Below are 18035 nucleotides of genomic sequence, written 5' to 3' on the forward strand. Positions count from 1 at the left end.
GAAGGAAGGAAGAAAGAAAGGAAGGAAGGAAGGGAGGAAGGGAGGGAGGAAGGAAGGAAGGAAGGAAGGAAGGAAAGGAGGAAGGGAGGAAGGAAAGAAGGAAAGAAGGAAGGAAGAAAGGAAGGAAGGAAGGAAAAAAGGAAGGGAGGAAGGAAGGAAGGAAGGAAGGAAGGAAGGAAGGAAGGAAGGAAGGAAGGAAGGAAGGAAGGAAGGAAGGCTGGCTGGCTGCAGGGCTGAACCTGGAGCGTCCCAATTAAACTTCGCGCGGTTCGGCCAGAGTGGCGGCTGTCTGCCCCGGACATTCAGGACAACGGAGAAGCCGAAGGATTGTCTACGCACTTAGCGTAGTGAAGTGAAGAATATGCGCGCGAGAAATGCGCCGGGATCACTTTGTCCCCGAGAGAGTCCGGGGCGGATGAATGGGTGGCAATGGCTCGGCCACCCTCAGAGGTGCCTTCCTTCCTTCCTGGTGCAAAGGTTTGATCACCAAACACACTGAACCCGTCGCTCTAAAAGAGGAAGAGAGAGAGAGAGAGAAAAGTTTTGCTTTAATCTCAATTTTTGGAAGCTGCAACTGAGCTGGCCTCACCCACCGTGCTCAACCAGCCACAAACTGAGCTTTTGCATCACGATTTAGCCCGATGAATGGATCTGGTAAAGATACCGAAAGTGGCGCAGGGATGAGAGCCTTCGGGGGCTTTGCCCAGGCTGCAAAAGGAACTGAAAGCGGTCTTTTTTTTTTTTCCCTAATGCTTCGTCCATAAATCTATTTGAGTTCTGCGGATGTACCAGTAACTCACACAGGTGTTTGGCATTATAGGCGGCGGTTCTGGAAATAAGACCCATTGATAAATTTGTCTCGTCAATCTGGACCACGTGAAGAATAAGCAAGATAAATCGTTTCCTGACTGGTGATTTAGAGAGTCGCCCACCTTCCGTTGGGATGACATGAAGCCTGATCTCAACGTTAAATTGGAAGGGCAAAGGCTTCTAGGACCTTCCTCTACCTTCCAAACTCTCTCTGGGGGACTTAGCCAGAATCTGTGATTGACAGGTTGCGGTGAAAGTAGCTTTATTCGGGTCCACTTGGGGTTCAGGTTTTCAAGCCCTTCTCTGATTGCCTTCGAGGCTGAGTAAATGGGGCCGAGATTTGATATCCTGCTGCCCGGCCTCGCCTTCTTTGCAAGGTGCTTAGAACTTTCCGGATCTTAACTACAAGCTGTGGGATTTGGGTTTGAATATGCTTGCTTTCGATTGCCTGATAAATAGCCTGTCCACATGGGAGATGCCAACCAGATGGCATTCCGCACTAATGTCCAGCTTCAGATGCCTGGAGTAAGGGAGTTCATGAATTGGCCTAACTAACATGTCGAGCTAGCTTGACAACGCTACAACCATCCGACCGATCTCCTGGCATCTCGGGTTAGTGGCAGCTGCCCTATGCTGCTGAAAACCTGCCCTGAGATTCCCAATGTACCTTCGTAGATTTGAACCTGGATTTCATTCGAGACCAGTTCAAGTGCGCATCCCGATCCTATGCTTGAAACCGTGCAGAGGAACGCGCAGTTTGATCTAGCATTACTGCCTCGGGTAGTGCAGGCTCAAGCTTTGCTTGAGATAAATCCGACTATATTTAGCGGGTCTGCTACCCCAGGTAAGGAGCAGTCCCTCGGTCTGGATTTGCTGCCCCGATGCCACGTTCCGCTCTCCGCAATCACACGAATACCCACAATTTGACCAACAAGGGAGGGCGGCAGCATTACGACAATTCTAGCAATTGTAGATTGTCGTTCATCCTCAACTTCTTCAGACCTGGTGGACTTCCTCCCCTATAAGCGCTAGACAACAATTTGGCGAGCGATTGTGGGAACTGCGAGCCAAAGACTCTCGGTTGGGCAAACTTAGCGTCGGGAGTCAGTTTTCCGCTCCCAGACTAACCTTCCGCATTTATAGAATTCTCTCTCAGTTTAATAGGTCCCATTAACTTCTAAAGAATCTGTTTTTAAGTTGACAGGGACGGAGCAATTTCCCAAGCGGAGACTTCGACCCGGCACGGAGAAAAAGTACGTCTCATATCGAATCATTTTAACGTCCCAGCTAGCCAGGATCAGAGCCCCTCAAAGGATCTCCAGGAAGGAAATCCCAAAGCACCAGAAGGCAGGACGAGCAACAATGGATGGAAACTAATCAAGGAGAGAAGCAACCTGGAATTCAGGAGAAACTTCCTAACAGTGAGGATAATCAACCAGTGGAACAGCTTTACCTTCAGAAGTTGTAGGTGCTTCATCACTGGAGGTTTTTAAGAAGAGACTGGACAACCAGTCCAGTTGAAATGGTATAGGGGCTCCTGTTTGAACGGGGTTGGACTAGAAGACCTCATAGGTCCCTTCCAGCTCTATTCTGATCGAAGGAAAAGGCCTTTGAGATCTGAAGTGACAAAACCCGGCTGAACCTGCAGAAAATTCCCTTCCGAGTTCCACCAATCCAAGCGACCTGGAGGCCCAAAGAGGCGCTAAACCCAAAAAGAAACTCACTCTGTGTCTGTAGACGAGATGGATGGACCTCACGCTTCTTCCTCCAGCCGGGGAGAAACGGCGCTCGCTGAAGAAAGTCCCTTTAAAGCGTGTTCGGCAAAGTTGGCAGTCTGAATGCTCCGGCTTTGGAAGGAGCGTCGTCCCGCACTTTTGACCACTCGTCCTTTCCTCGAGGCCTTTCAAAGAAAAGAGGGTCGCTGAGATCGCCCTGGAAATGGATCGTAAGGCAGCCCGGGGGAGCCGCCACCTCGTCCATGAACCGGGCTTGAAAAGAGGAAGGCCGAGGAACTGCTTAGACAATCACGCACTCCGCACCTCCAGCTTTCCTGCTGATTGGGGGAGTGATTAGATTTCCTGTTGGTTTCTATTCAAGGTCGAACCGGGCGGCCACTAAGGTCCCTTTAATGAGAAAATAGGCCGAGAGACAGAGATGGGTTTAATAGGAACTGCAGCCTGATTCCTTTGGATCTCAAAGGTGCTTTTTTTTTTCCCCAGAGGCAACTGGACTTTCTGGTTTTTCTTTGAAGACGTTTCGTTTCTCATCCAAAAAGCTTCTTCAGCTCTGTCTGGATGGTGGGGAATTCCGGTCAGAGCTGAAGAAGCTTCTTGGATGAGAAGTGAAACGTCTTCAAAGAAAAACCAGAAAGTCCAGTTCAGTGGTAAAATTCAATTTTTTTACTACCGGTTCTCTGGGCGTGGCAGCGGAAGGATACTGCAAAATCCCCATTCCCACCCCACTCTGGGGCCAGCCAGAGATGGTATTTGCCGGTTCTCCGAACTGCTCAAACTTTCTGCTACCGGTTCTCCAGAGCCTGTCAGAACTTGCTGGATTTCACCCCTGGTCCAGTTGCCTCTTGAAAAAAGAGTTGCCTTTGGGGCAACCGTGACCTGGATGAGTCAACAGACATTTCCCTTGGGATCGTTAACCACTGTTGCTTGCTCTCTAGAGACCCTTGGCATCCTTCATTTCACCTGTAAAAAGCGGCCCATCCATGCATCGCTTTGTGTTTAACATACGAATATAACCTTGTAGGAAATAATCCTACTAAAGAGCCAGTTTACCAGTTTGACTGATTTATATGGGGCTTATTCTGAATAAATATCTATAGACTGGTGTTTTTAAGCTAGCATCCTTTTGTGGATCCTAGCTTAAAAACAATCATAGGCAACCCATCCCACTAATTATATAGATAAGACAATTTACCAAGGACCGAACAGGTTTTTTTTTTGTTTGTTTGTTTTTTTCTTAAATAATAACAAACTATATGGTATGGTTGCCCCTGTTCTCCAATGAATGGCATTCTTTTCAGATGAACTCTGTCCTCAGTTCCCCATTAAATGAGTTATGGGCCATTTTTAGTTTCTAATTTGTCATAGGTAATTTCTATTATCTGATTCCACTGGACAACAAAGTTTTGCTTCCTGGACACTTATGAGTGTGTCTTACAGATTTTTGATTGGTAGTTATGAAAGTAACCGACGTTTTATAGAAATCTTCTATTTTTACACAATACACCTTTCAGTACCGGTTAACTGTGCTGCACATATGAAAGAAACAACAAAAAACATGGAACTGTTGTTGAAGGACATCTAGTAGACCATGTACAATTAATTGGAATATCTGTGGAAATCTAAAAGTAATGGCCCTGCTGCTTTGGAATGCAGCTCAGATATACCAAGTACTGTGGTATACATATGCCGCATTACATATGCGAATGGGACAGCAGTACAAGAAAGCTGCACTACATTAAAAAGAAACAGCCACTCCAAAATAATTTGGTTCCAGGAAAGAACTATGTGGCACATGAACCACTTGTTGACCTGACAAAAATATTTTTGCCTTTGCCTCACATAAAACTCTCATGAATGGGGGGAAAAAATGTACAAATGATGGATAAGGAAAGTGAAGACTTTCATTATTTGAGACAGATGTTTCCAGGAATAACTGATGTCAAGATTAAGGAAGGCATTTTTGTTGATCCACAGATCAGACACATCCTCAATGACAATGACAAGTGGTTCAAAGATCTATTAGCAATGCCAGAGAAAATTGGCTAGGAAGCATTCAAGGATGTTGTTGAGAATTTCCTTGGCAACTACAGAGCACCAAAATACATTCCCTTGACCAACTTCTCACAGCACGCAGGACCATGAAATGTCACTGAAGGTTCATTTTCTGCATTCACTTTTGGACTTCTTTCCTGAAAATCAAGGTGCAGTCAGTGCTGAACATGGTGAAAGTTTTCACCAGGACATTGACACAAAAGAAAAATTGTATCAGGACAACTGGAATCCATCAGTGCTGGCTGATTATTATTGGACATTGTAGTGAGATGCATTGGACACTGACTATTAACTAGATTCAACAGCAAGACACTTTTGGTCCTTTTGAACTCATAGAGTTGACAGAAACATTAGGTGATTAAATACATTACAGTCATGAAAAGCTAATTTTATATTTCTCAAGATTTCTATGGCATACAGTCATTCTGAAATTATATTTGTGTTCTGATTGAAAGGGTCTATCATAATCACCAAAACTTTTTCAGGAAGCTTTTTTTTTTTTTTTTTTTTTTAATGTTGGCTTCTTCATCTCAGCAAGGAAGGGCAGAAATTGCACAGAATCTGTGCAGGCTCAGTGGCTCCTCCCACAACATCTGCTAGATGACTAACAAAGCATTGCTACACAATTGTTATTGAGGCTTATGTAATTACTTTTTTCCTCTCTTTTTTGGGGAGGTGGCCTGAATTTAGCAGTCTCACCCACCTACTATCAAAGGAACTGATTCCAGAGGAAACCATGAGGATTCACTATCTGGAACCTCAGCAGAAAAGTCAGTAGATGCCCAAGCCAGCCTTCTGCATCGGATTTGGACTTGAAGTAGATATTGACACTGGCAGATACCATAAAACTGTGCTCGAATTAAATACTTGTGCCAGGTTTACTTTCTCTTCCTTCTACAGAGATGAAAGGGCTTTCAATCCTATTTGAACTAAATGTTGTGGGTGCTTCATCACTGGAGGCTTTTAAGAAAAGACTGGATAGTCACTTGTCTGAAATGGTATAGAGCAGGGGTCAGCAACCCGTGGCTCTGGAGCCGCATGTGGCTCTTCCATCCCTCTGTTGTGGCTCCCTATTGCCAGTCAGTGCCATAATTTTGAGAGGACCTGCCGGTTGGGGGAGGGGAAAGTACAGCGCACCAGGAGGAGACTCTATGGGAAGGGGCAAGTTTTCCAGTCGGCTCCACAATTGATAGGCCTTTCAGTTAGGACAAGTAGAGGAAAAAGGATGCCGCACTAGGAGGAGACTCTATGGTGGGGAAAACGGACTTCCGGTCAGCTCCAGAATTGAACGGTGGGGGGGGGCTTCCAGTTAGGATCTCTGTGGCTCCCGGTGTTTTCTTTTCTGTGGGAAATGGGTCCAAATGGCTCTTTGAATGTTTAAAGTGTTTAAAGTTGCTGTGGTATAGAGTCTCCTGCTTTTGAGTAGGTTGTTGGACTAGAAGACCGCCAAGGTTCCTGCCAACTCTATTATTCTGTATTCTGCATTCTGTATTCTGACTGTACACTTTTAACCACCACCACCCTGGGGGTTTTTTCCCCATGCAATGCTGCTGTGTCTTTACGTACAAATTGGAATGCAATGCAAGCTGTAAAATGCCTCTCCTGAAATATTAAATCACTGCCTTGCTATGCAACACTTGCATTTCAGGAACAGGGCAGAAGTCATATTCCTCAACCAGAGATATGAAGAAATAAAAGGTAGTGTTTAAAAACATGCATTAAAAACATGAATATTTGTTGTCAAAACTTAAAACTGCTTGTTCAAATTACATTATTTGATTATAAATGTGAATTCAGACATACATACACTCACACGCTCACAGGGACATTGTCTTGCGCAGTGCCAATTTGAGTTCAATGTTCTCCTATGTCTATTTTCTCATAAGTAAAACTGCTCTTTTAATGTAGTTACTCTTTAGCAAGTGTGCCTTAGGCAAGAAAACAACAAATACTCATAATTCCAGAAATATACTTTGCTTTTGCTTTCATTTCTTTGTCATAATTTATCACAGCTAAGAAAATGGACTCAGTTTTTAAAAAGAGTAGTTGAATATCTGTCCAAGTTAATGTGAATTCAAGGAAATTGAAATAATTGTTCCTTTAAACTAGTAAGAAAGAAGATTTAAATGGAAAGTAGCCTTGTTAGAAACATCAGATCATACCTCTTAAAATAACCTAATTAACAGTTTAATATTACAGGAACAATGTCATTGTTAAGAATTATAAAACAGTATAAACTGTGTTTTTCATCTAGATCTGGAAAAAAGGATTTTTTTTCAAGGTTGTAGAATACAAATTAATCCTGATTAGCCCTTTCTAGATGAACTGCGGTTTATTTTAACTATGATTAAAATGTAGCTGTAATCTCTCATTTACACTACTACAATAGCTAGATAAACCATACGAGTAACCATATCAGGAATAAGTGCCATGTGTAAATCCATCACTTGATTCAATTGTCTGTTATATTGAAAAATGAAGTATGAAATTATCATTGAACACAGTGAGACAAGCTTGTTTTAGGTAAGGTATGTCTCAGAAAATAGAAACAGGACACATTTAGGCTGAATCCATACATGCTAAAGCCATAGGTTGCTTATCTGTGATTTATTGAATAAATCACATTTGGCTGGGATCATATCAAGTATTAAGCAAACACAAGCAAACTATCTTGAATATTAGCATCTCTCAGAGTTTAGAAGATACAATCATTTTAGTATATTTTAGCATAAACTTTTGCTAGGGCAAGCATAAAGACCTATTCTTTGATTACCTGTTTTATTTAGTTCCAGACTCTGCCTTCCAGGCTGATGCCTCAGAGGTGTCTTGGGTGTCATTTTTTTTCCATTGCCCACTTTAGAATCATGGCAAGCTAATCCACTGCACATACACAGATACCTTTGCCAGGAGAAACATAATTTAAGACCATCCATCAAATATGTTTGAGTTTAGACAATAGCTGCATTCCTCTCTTCTCCTATGCTAACATCTTGTGCAACTTTATTGGCTGGAGAGGTTCACTGGCACAAATATAACCCACTTTGTGGAACTAGAAATGAGTTCCTGGAATATTTATGGTAGGAGAAAGCAGAAATTCCATAGCAGAGTCTAAAAAGGAATGAGAACAAATTGAGATGCATGAAGAGAAGTCACTTAACCCAGAGTTAGAAAGCAAAGAGATGGTTCTCCCAATTTCCAGTTGAGAGAAAATCTGCCACCCTCTAATTTAATACAATCAATAGGATGTAAGGCCACATTTTAGATATACTTATCTCTGATTAAATAGCGTCTATCAATAATCTCTGCATGTATGTTCACATACATATGTAGTGGTTAAAGTGCTAGATTAGGAGACCTGGATGTCATTACTCCATTAGAAGAGAATATTTTTAGCTCAGGGTTGAACTGTGTGTCCTTGGTGCTCTCTGAGCTTGGTTGTTTTCTTGTAGATGTTTCACTACCCAACTAGGTAAGATCATCAGTGCTAGAGGGAGCATGGTTTGCTCTTTGCAAACCCTACCCTCTTCTAGCACTGATGATGTTATCTATCAGGTAATGAAATGTCTGCAAGAAAACAAACTCAAAGAGCATTAAAAACTCCCTATTCCTCCCTATTTCTCCATTAGACATTGAGTGACTAGGAAGTCAAAGCATCTATCTCAGGGCTGTCAAACTCCTGGCCCATGGGCCAGATACATCACACGCTGGCTATGCCTATGCCCAGTTTAGCGAAGGAGAAAAAAGTCCCAATACGTCACGTGACACCACCATGACGACTGAGTTTGACACCCCTGATCTATCTACTAATCTGCATTGGACCATATGACAGATTACAGTCCATAACCATCAATGAAGAGGCCTTCATCCTGCAATGGACGGGTTCAGGCATAGAATGATAACATAGTTTAACTATGTAAGCTACCCAGTGTCATTTCAGAGTTGGGCAGCCTTCTAAATCTAATAAGACAATTGCTATGACAGTCAAACTGAAAGCCATGTGTGGGCGTTCACCTGTTTAGCTTGTCCTCCATGATTTATCTTCATTCCTTCAGGACACTATTATGGCCAGCAAGCTCTCTAGCCTAGAGTGGAAGCTGGTTGGGTTGCTCTATAAAGAGTGCCTGAGGATGTTAATCAAATATCGCACTGTTCATTTTAAAGCCTGCGTCTGTGACTATGTAAGGCACAGCACATTGCTGTAGGTGTACATACAGCAACACACTTGTGTACATATAGCAACATACTTTTAACACCTCTCTACAAGACTTAAGACATCTTATTATATTATTGAGAGTCTTGGTGTCAGGGGTTCCTGATCTGAGTACAATATTCTCCTCCGAAAGCTTTATTTCTGACTAATCCTTATTTGGTACATACTCAGATTCTGCTTTAAATTTAGGCCCTGATATTTGTGGGTTTTATATATGTACATAGGATCCTTACATACTGGCCAGCACAGGTGCTTTTCAGAATATAAGACGCATCTTAGGTTTTGGGGATGAAAATAAGAAAAAAGCTGATTGGCAGATGGATCGGCCTCCCAGAATATCCCCAATCAGCTGTTCCCAGAGGTGAATTTTAGCAACAGGTTCCTTGGTTGTGAGCTCTGTGTCTTGCTTTTTTTTTTTTTTTTTTTTCCTGCCTCTGAAAGCCTCCGAAACAGAGCTTCAGAAAAAAAGGCCTCTGAAGCTCTGTTTGGGGGCTTCTTTTCTGAAGTTTCATTTCTGATGCTTTTTTCAACCTCTGAAACTTCCGTTTGAGAAGCTGGGTGGGGCTGCATTCAGAGTATAAGACGCACTCAGTTTTTCACCCTCTTTTTTTGAGGGAAAAGATGCATCTTATACTCCGAAAAATACAGTATAAACCTTTCTAGGGTAAAGCTCAAATAAAAAGAAATACAATTTAGGAGGGAGAAGAATACTTCCTTGCTTCTTCCCTGCTTATGCAATGAATCCTGCATCCATATGGCTTATGACAGGCCACACATTTTCTAGGGGGTGGATGAGTTCACATTATGCACCAAGCCCTATATAGCCTTCATTTGGTTTTAGCCTGGCATGTTCACTGATTTAAACCATTGCAACTTGTTGTTTCAGAAGAGGGTAATATATAGTATATAATCAGTGTTGTGACAAGAACTGTGAAGTCCTTGATGCTCTCTGAGCTTGGTTGTTTGCTTGCAGACATTTTATTGACCACCTAGTAAGATCCTCAGTGAATGTGGCACTGCCCCATTGCTACCTCTGTATACACAGTAGCTTGCCCTGCCAGTGTTATTGGGGGTATGGTTTTCTCTTTGGTAGTTCCTTGATTAAGAGTTTGTTTTCTGCTTGATTGTTTGTCTGGTGTTAATCCCTGCTTAATCTGTTCTAGTCTCTCCCCCCCACTTTTTTTTTTAGCTTTTTTATTGTCTCTTTTGAACGGTGTATAAATGTGGTTTATTTCTAAGTATCTGTTGATGGCTACTTTGTCTGACTGCCAAGGTTCCAGGAATTCCCTAGTATTTTTTGGATTTAGTTTGGCCTCAGATGCTCATATAAAGTTGTTGTTGCATCCACCCAGCCAAATATGGCTCATTCGATAAATCATGGCTAAGCAAATCAAGACTTAGAATGCTATATGAACAAACGCAATCGTGAATTTTCCCAGCATAGTAGCTAAAAATGCGGTTAGCTAATGTGCAAAATTGGCCATGTGGTTAGTGTATGATTCAGTATGTTGTGTGCAATTGAGTTAATTCACTTGTTAAACCATGATTAGGTAAACCATGGGTAAACATGTTGTGTCAGAGGGACTTATTTCTGAGTAAGCATGCTTAGGCTGGCATTGCATGTGATGTTAGCAAATCATGCTATAAAATTTCTTCTGAATCAGACTTTGATTTTTAACATAAACAATTCCTACGTTTTCCCTTTAGATTTTATCTAAATACCAAAAGTGATTATCAAGTAAGTTTTAAACCCTTCCAACAGGGCAGGATTCAAATTGAAAACTGGTAGAAATTACAGAACGACTCTTACTTTTCGCTAGCTATTATCTTAGATATTTTATATTTCCTATAAAGTTTCTAGGCTTTAAAAAAGATAATTTCTTTTCCTGCCTATTTAGAGAAAATAAATTGCTATCTGAATATAAAAATCCTATGTCACCTAAAAACACCATTAAACCCAGAGATATCCATGCCTAAAAATTGGAGGACAAAGTTAACCTACAGAAGTCTATCCAAAAGAAAAATACCATTGAGTTGAATGAGACTTCCCAGTAAGTAGATATAGAATAGTTAGTTAGGATAGTTTATAAGATAGTTCATAGGTGAGGTTGGTTTTTTTTTTTTTTTGGTTTTTTTTAAAGAGAGATCCAAGATGTAGATTGAATAAAATATAGATTTTTTAAATGGATGGAACAGGTAAATCCCATTGCAGATTACAGGGCTTTTCAAAACTAAGTCTTAGAATGGAAGCTAGGAAAATGCTTTTTAAAAATTTGAGCAAATAAAATCCCAGGATATGAACATGCTGATCTTCAAAGCATGAGTTGGTAGCTGATGCATGAATGCCAGTCCCATCCTATTTGGAAGGGGTGGTGTGTAGGTTGAGTTCAATGATGTTGAGATATCTAATGCAGCTGAATGTCAGCTGCAGGAAGAGGAGAGAATTGTTTGTATTGCCAAGTATCCCATCATCAATCTTTATTTAAACAACAAATTAGGAACTTGTCTTGCTTGATGAACTCAGTTTGGTTTGACACAGGATTCACAGGAAGGCATTATACAAATACATATATGCTTTTGCCCTTTCATTTGTATATGAAGAGAAGTTTTGTTTAAACCTAAGCATAACAGTAAAAGCCTTTGGATTTCACTGCATTTTTCCCCATTGGAAATACTATGTAGCAAGGTTCTGTAAAACAGTTCTGTAAAATGCCCTACCTGAGTTAGTATATTTTTGGTACCCTGGATGGCATACACAGTACGTCAACAGTCACCAGCATAGCCTACATATGGATTCATTCTGTCATGCTGTCCTAACTTTACTGAAAGTTAGAATGATTGAACGCTAAGTCTCCTCTGCTCTTTCTTAGAATACTCTGATTTTTGCCCAGTTTATACACAGGATTCCCGGAGGGACAATGTGAGATAAGTAAAGTGCATCTTAAACAGCCCAGAACCAAGCAAGGAGGATACATTTTCACATTAAAAACAGAGAAAGCTAAATTGGTTCTTGACAAATGTATCTCTTCTTTTTATGTACACCGAGAGCATATGCACCAAGACAAATTCCTTGTGTGTCCAATCACACTTGGCCAATAAAAAATTCTATTCTATTCTATTCTTGATATGTGAGGGAGGAAAATAATACAAAATCAACCATTGGGTAATACATTTTTGATGGTCAACCCAAATGATGCATGTCAGCTTTGGAGTTCTATGACCAAGAGGCACAATTTTTTAAAAAAAAATTAGGGGGAAAAAAAGAGAAGTTCAATAATCTGGGGACAAGTATTATATAACCTGAATGAACTTCGTAATTCAGAAAGAGTCTCATGGCAAATGTGCTCTGGGTGTTTTAATCCAGAATAGTTGTTGGGGGTGTCAAATTACACACAGCATTCTGGAGTAGGGGTCTCCAACCTTAGCCACTTTAAGCCTGGTGGACTTCAACTCCCAGAATTCTCCCAGGGAATTCTGGGAGTTGAAGTCATCCAGGTTTAAAATGGCCAAGGTTGGAGACCCCTGTTCTGGAGCACAGAAATCCCACCAGCTAGCCAGCCATTTTTCTCTTGAAGAGGAAAGGACCAGCTGAATCTCAAATGAGGTTCTGAGCACACTAAAACCCACAGTTCTCAGACTAGCAGAAAGGGATGGGGGCAGGGAAAGAGCAGAGAAGAAAAAGATTTTGACACACACACAAACACATCTTTTTTTTTAGAAGCAAAAAAACTGAACAGTAACAAATCCCTTAATTTCTCAGGATTGACAACTCGTTCCTATCGTTTAAAAAGGCAAATGTAAAAACGTGTGAGAGTTATTTGCCATAAGGGAGCAGCAAATATTCTTTGCCAACAAACTTTAGCTTTTGTTGGATTTTTTTCCCCCTTTGACTTTGATTTTCTTTAATTTTATTGTAAATGAGAGACATAGCTTCACGTATCTGTAAATGAGCTAGAAGGAGACTCATTTGGAAAGAACATTATTTGCTTTCAAGTAAACGTGTTTGTGGTGGCAACCAAATTCTATTTGCTTGATGAATTCTGGATGAATTCTGAAATAGTTTTGGCGGGAAGATGGAAGAACATTCTTTATACAATTTGCTCTTCTCTGGGCCAAATGTATTTAATTACTAACGCCAAAAATATTTACCTTACAGCCAACTGGAAACATTTGTCAATCCTACCTTAAAACTCTCTGTTTCTTTACATTTGATGATGTTTGACCATGGCAATCAGAATTCGGTTGCACAATTTGGAATTCCTCTATTATAATCAATTGTCCCTTTTGACATAAATCAAAACTTCTTTGGTTTCTCTTAAAGATTATCGACTTTATTGCAGTCAGGCGTCCCTTTTTAAACTTCTTCATGTGTCCCATGGATTTTAGAGGTTCTGGAGAAAGAGAGTATATTTTTCTACCATGGGAAAATCAAAACATAATTCAAGGAAGAAAAGAAAACTTTGTTTAGAAATCATGAGACAACCCTTCCGAGGCCACTTCCCATCGGGTTTTCAACACATTCGGCAATGTGGTTCCCGACCTTCAAAGGTCGCCCCTCCCGACTCGAGCAGATTTTCCCTGTCCATTTAAGGGGAATCAGCATGTAAAAGGTCTTTCTTTCTTTCTTTCTTTCTTTCTTTCTTTCTTTCTTTCTTTCTTTCTCTCTCTCTCTCTCTCTCTCTCTTTTTTCTTTCTCTCTTTCTCTCTCTCTCTCTCCCTTCCTCCCTCTCTTGCTTTCTTCCTTCTTCTCCTTCTTCCTTTTCCCTTCTCCTTCTTCTTTTTAAAATTGGCTAATTTTTTAAAAAATCAGCTGTGAATATCCTCTCCAAATTCTTGTCCAAATGTCTCCACTTAGGATGTGCAAGTTACACTTTGTTGGGCTACACGGTTGCTTGTAAATCACATTGCATTCGATATGGGGTTGCTCAGAGATCATCGTCTAGGCTGCCGATGTTTAAAAAACAGTGATCCCAAAGAAGAAAGCATTGGTTTCTATTCATTGGTTTCTGTACCACAATCTTTCCAATCTCCCACTGGACTGTACATCAACCAGCCCAATGGATAACACTGAAAACACTGCAGACAATAAAGTTTGCGCGTTTGCGATCTCCTTTTGGCCCTTTTAGGATCTTAGAATCTTCTTCCAAAACCAAGCTGGGAGGTTTTTTTGCATCCGGGTGGAGTTCTTTTATTATTTGAAAAGTTTCTTCTCAGATGCGGACGCTCTGCCTCTGGGGATATAACTATTTTTTTCCTTTTAGCAGGCGAACAACAGCTGATAAGAAAGGGCATACTGAGGACAGAAGGGAAAAACTCACGGGCGACAAAAGCCGACCCTCTTGAGTCTTTCTTCACTTCACTCCATCCTAAACGCCTGCATTTTTTTTTTTTTACAGCGGCTGAAGTGCCTTTACCTTTTTACAAGTCAGCCAGAAACGCGAGAAATTAGAGAACGAAATGTTCCTTCTTCCCAAATAAGTGAACCAAATACTGACCTTCCAGTTGGGCTCCAGATTAAAACCGAATTAGATTCATTAAACGCCATAGAACTGAATTCAATCTTAGGCAAGTTCTGGAGTTTGTGGATGCGTGCAATATGTCTGTACTCGAAAGTAAACTTCACGGAGGTTCTCCATCCCCGATAAGGATGGAGTGAAATACAGCCCAGAAGTCTTGAGGATTGATCCACGCATACAAGACACACTCATGGAAGCCTCGCGGGCTTCATTCGAAATTATTCCCAATGAAACGTGCTGAAGATTCGGGTGTTTATTAATATTAAGGCGCCCTAAGTAAACTGACTTCTCTGGGCAGTTACAGGGTTAACAGTGCCCCAAGGAGCCCTCCTAGTGGGAGGTGGGAAACAGAAGGGGGGGTGTCTTAAAATGAAATCCCGATCTTTCTTTAAGCAGCTAAATGCAGGTTTCCTGATGCCCAAATGATTTTTCCTCTTGATTCTATCTCACTTCCGATCTCGTCCCCCGTCCCCCCCTCACCAATCATTAGCTCTCCTCTCTCAGCAGATTAAAGAAGTCCACGACCTCCCAGGAACGAGGGCGCTGGTGCTGACATTGCAGAACCCGCTCTGTAATTGATTGCACCTTTTCGGGTGAAAGCCTCTAACACGCGTTTTGTTTCGTCTGCAAAGAAGATCCGAATCAGTTCAGTACGGGAAAGGAAACACTCTTTTGCGAGAGAGAGAGAGAGAAAGAGAGAGAAAGAGAGGGAGGGAGGGAGGGAAGGAGGGAGAGAGAGAGAGAACTTCTCTTTTGATCCTTTCTACTATAAAGTTAATGTGCCTCTGATGGATAAAGCGAAGGGATCTCCTAAAGAGGCTACAGGGAGGGAAAAAAGGTGCAAATTACGAGTTCGGGGGAAGTACATTTTCCCTTCCGACAAATGCGAGCCGTTTCAGCGCGATCCTTCAGGACCAACTGGAGAAGAGAATCTGCTGGAAGCTGCTGGGGGCCCGAGATTTAGGAAAGAGATTTAGGAAAACAGCTCAGCCGATCAGGAATGTCCTAGGAGCTAGCCACGGCCACAGGCTTCGATGTGGCAACTCGACCCCAGCTATTAATTCAGGGAGGGGTACGAACGCATAAAGCAGATGAACTCTCTTCCTTTACTGCTGTCAAACGCTTCCCGGAGGGGTCCCTCCTCCGGAAGTGGCGCCATGACTTCTCTGGAAGGAAGAGAGGGCTGATGGATCACAACTGAAAAATCACTCTGGCCTGATGCCCGAAAGCGATTTTTTTTTGGGGGGGGGGGATGGATTCTATCCGACCGCTTCCTCCGATAGAAGGAAGATCAGAAGTCCCCAATAGAAGGGAGGGGTAGAAGGAAGATCAGAGGTTCCCAACCTTTTCTATAATCCCGCACCCCTAGAACGCTTCTGATATATTCTCGCATCCCTTACAAAAGTAGATAATTATATGCATATACACTATAATTATGCATATACACACTATAATTTTGAAACTTCTAAATTGAATTTTTTAGGACGGGGTGGGGGGAGGGAGATTTCCATTGCCAGTCACGTCAGCCGCCAAGGTGGTCCCCAATACCTTTGTCCAATACGGGACTTTCCCATATTCAAGAGTATTAGCAAGGGTCAAGCACGACGGAAATCGTACAGAGCATCATTTTGGCCTCTGAAAGTCTCTAGGGTCTGGATTTGGTCTCAAGGGTCTGGATTGTGAGTGTGGGTCAATTTTCCTCTAATATTAGGAAATACTAGACGGTTTGGATTACAACTCCCATCATTCTGGACCATTGCTCACACCAGCTGATGGATAGGAGTTGAAGCCATTGCTTGCCCAGCCGCTGAAGGCGGTAACACTCGCTGCAAACGGTAGGCTCAGAAATCGAGTCATAATTTGAGCTGCTTTTGCCCTAAATCCGGAGAAAGGAGAAGGCCTTTTAGCATCTCGCTCAGTCCTCTGCTATCTCGGGAGGCAAACTGGAAAGGATGGGCGAAGTGGTTCCAAGAAGCCCGCTAACGAATTGTAGTTTATTTATAAAAAAAAACCCAAAAGGTATGTTTGGGGGCATATAATGAGTGTGACACCCCCTTCCCCGCCGTAAGAAAGACACACATACAGCCGACGGACAGGTTAATCTGAGACAAACACAGCTAGAAAGTCATTTCTTTAAAAAGGAGAGTCTGACACTGTCCGAAACCTCTGTAACTTCGGGCCGGCCGGCTGAGCCCAAATTGAGGGGTCCTTGGTCCTTTCTGAGCTTCCCTTGCAGGCATTTCATTACCCAAACTAAATAACCTCGTTGGTGTTATTTCTTTCGCTGGGTTTAAGAAAGGAAGGAAACCGTTCGCTTTCTCCGCGTTCAATGCTGCGATTCGGCTCTGCGGATTCTTCGGAAGCTGCGAGTTACGCTTCGCTGCACTCCGAGGTGTTTTTCGCGGCCAGTGACCAGCTTCGCTCAGTCCTTGCTCTGCAGCAGTCCGAGCGAGGCGGACTTAAACCTGATAAGGATCCGCGCCGGGTCTCCTCCTGCCAACTTGGGCTTTCTTTGGTCCCTGGAGTTGATGTTGAAAGGCGAGCCTTGAGGTGCCGCCCTTGACCCGCTCGAGAGTCAAAGTTACTTCGCCTTAAAGCCGCTTTTCTAAAATCATTGCGCAGAAATCCCCCTGCCTTAGCTGTCTCCGGCGGAAAGAGCGCCCTTCCCCGCGCCAACCCGCGGGTTAATTTGGGTAGCACGCCAGGATGGCCAGCAGCAGAGAATTTACAGACGATGGGAAGGGCGAGAAAAAGCAAGAATGCCCCAGAACCGAGAGATTTTATCCTCGAGAGAAAATGCTGCGCTCTTAAGCGACCCAAAGAAAACAAATCATTTACAAAGAATCAAGCTAGGGCTCCCCTTTACATAAAGCAAACTTGAAGGAGCCTTATGGTTAGCTTTGCGTGCTGAAGATCACAGCCAACTCTGGAAGGTTTAAAAGTAAGAGAGGCAGCCTCACCGAGGTCAGCGTTTGAATAAACACGACCAAGGGTCATATTGCGCGGCGGCAACGCGATGCGAGTCTCCGTTAGAGGGACGCAGCGCGATCCGCCCCGATTAAACGAATTTAGTTACTGGTAAGAATTCACCCAAAAGGCGGGCAAGCTAAAAACTTTATTGCAACTTAAATGATCGTTGCTAAACGTTGACGAAAAACAGCGGAGTTACTTGGAAAGAGTAATCTGGTGGTCCAAATATCAAGTGAGCCAGTTGCTTGCTTGGAAATTGCCCGTTAAACAAGCCACCCTTAGCTATCGCTTGTTACTAACTACAACAGACTAAAGCATAAGTTATGATTTGTTTAGCCTTGGTTCCCGGGGCCGTCGGTTAAAGGCTCACGCCTGGCTCTGGCCCGAAAGGTCAAAGTCACTCACCGCTGGATAGAAACACCCGCCTGACTTTCGCCGCTCGAAGCGCCGCCGCCCGTTTTCCCTCCTTTCTTAAGCCCGGCGAGGAAGGAGGGAAGGGAGCGGAGCGCAGAATAGACGGATCCAACGCCGCCGGCGCTGTCTCCGAAAGAGCGGAGGAGTCTGATCGCCCGCCGGGCATCTCGAGGGTCCGGGTCCGAGGGTTTTCGGAAATGTGGACTTGGCCTGCGGGATGGGGCTGGCAAATCGGATGCAGGAGTTTTGCGCCCTCCCGCCTGGAGGTTTGCGCTGATTAACCCGCCTCTGATCTCCCCTGCGGGACTTTGGGGCTCCTCGGATGTT

General features: G+C 42.9%; 1 protein-coding gene across 1 annotated transcript; it reads right to left on the reverse strand.

Moving 5' to 3' along the window:
- Positions 1-224: 224 nt before the first annotated feature.
- On the reverse strand, positions 225-17991 carry LOC148114633 (uncharacterized). The gene is made up of 3 exons (XM_087889831.1): positions 17700-17991; positions 2535-2710; positions 225-509 (listed from the first exon to the last, which is right to left on the reverse strand). The coding sequence occupies exons 1-3, from the start codon at positions 17872-17874 to the stop codon at positions 303-305; spliced, it is 558 nt and encodes a 185-aa protein (XP_087745957.1). The 5' UTR covers positions 17875-17991; the 3' UTR covers positions 225-302.
- Positions 17992-18035: the final 44 nt, after the last annotated feature.

The sequence above is a fragment of the Pantherophis guttatus genome, chromosome 3 (assembly GCF_059756535.1).
Source record: "Pantherophis guttatus breed Tessera chromosome 3, ASM5975653v1, whole genome shotgun sequence".
Lineage (NCBI taxonomy): Eukaryota > Metazoa > Chordata > Lepidosauria > Squamata > Colubridae > Pantherophis > Pantherophis guttatus.

Excerpts from the sequence above, each read along its gene's own strand:
- LOC148114633 (XM_087889831.1), bottom strand. The coding sequence starts at position 17,874 with ATGCCCGGCGGGCGATCAGACTCCTCCGCTCTTTCGGAGACAGCGCCG. Across the intron at positions 2,711-17,699 it reads GCGGGTGTTTCTATCCAGCG|GCCTCGAGGAAAGGACGAGT; the intron begins GTGAGTGACTTT and ends TTTCTTTGAAAG. Across the intron at positions 510-2,534 it reads ATCTCGTCTACAGACACAGA|AGCGACGGGTTCAGTGTGTT; the intron begins GTGAGTTTCTTT and ends TTCCTCTTTTAG.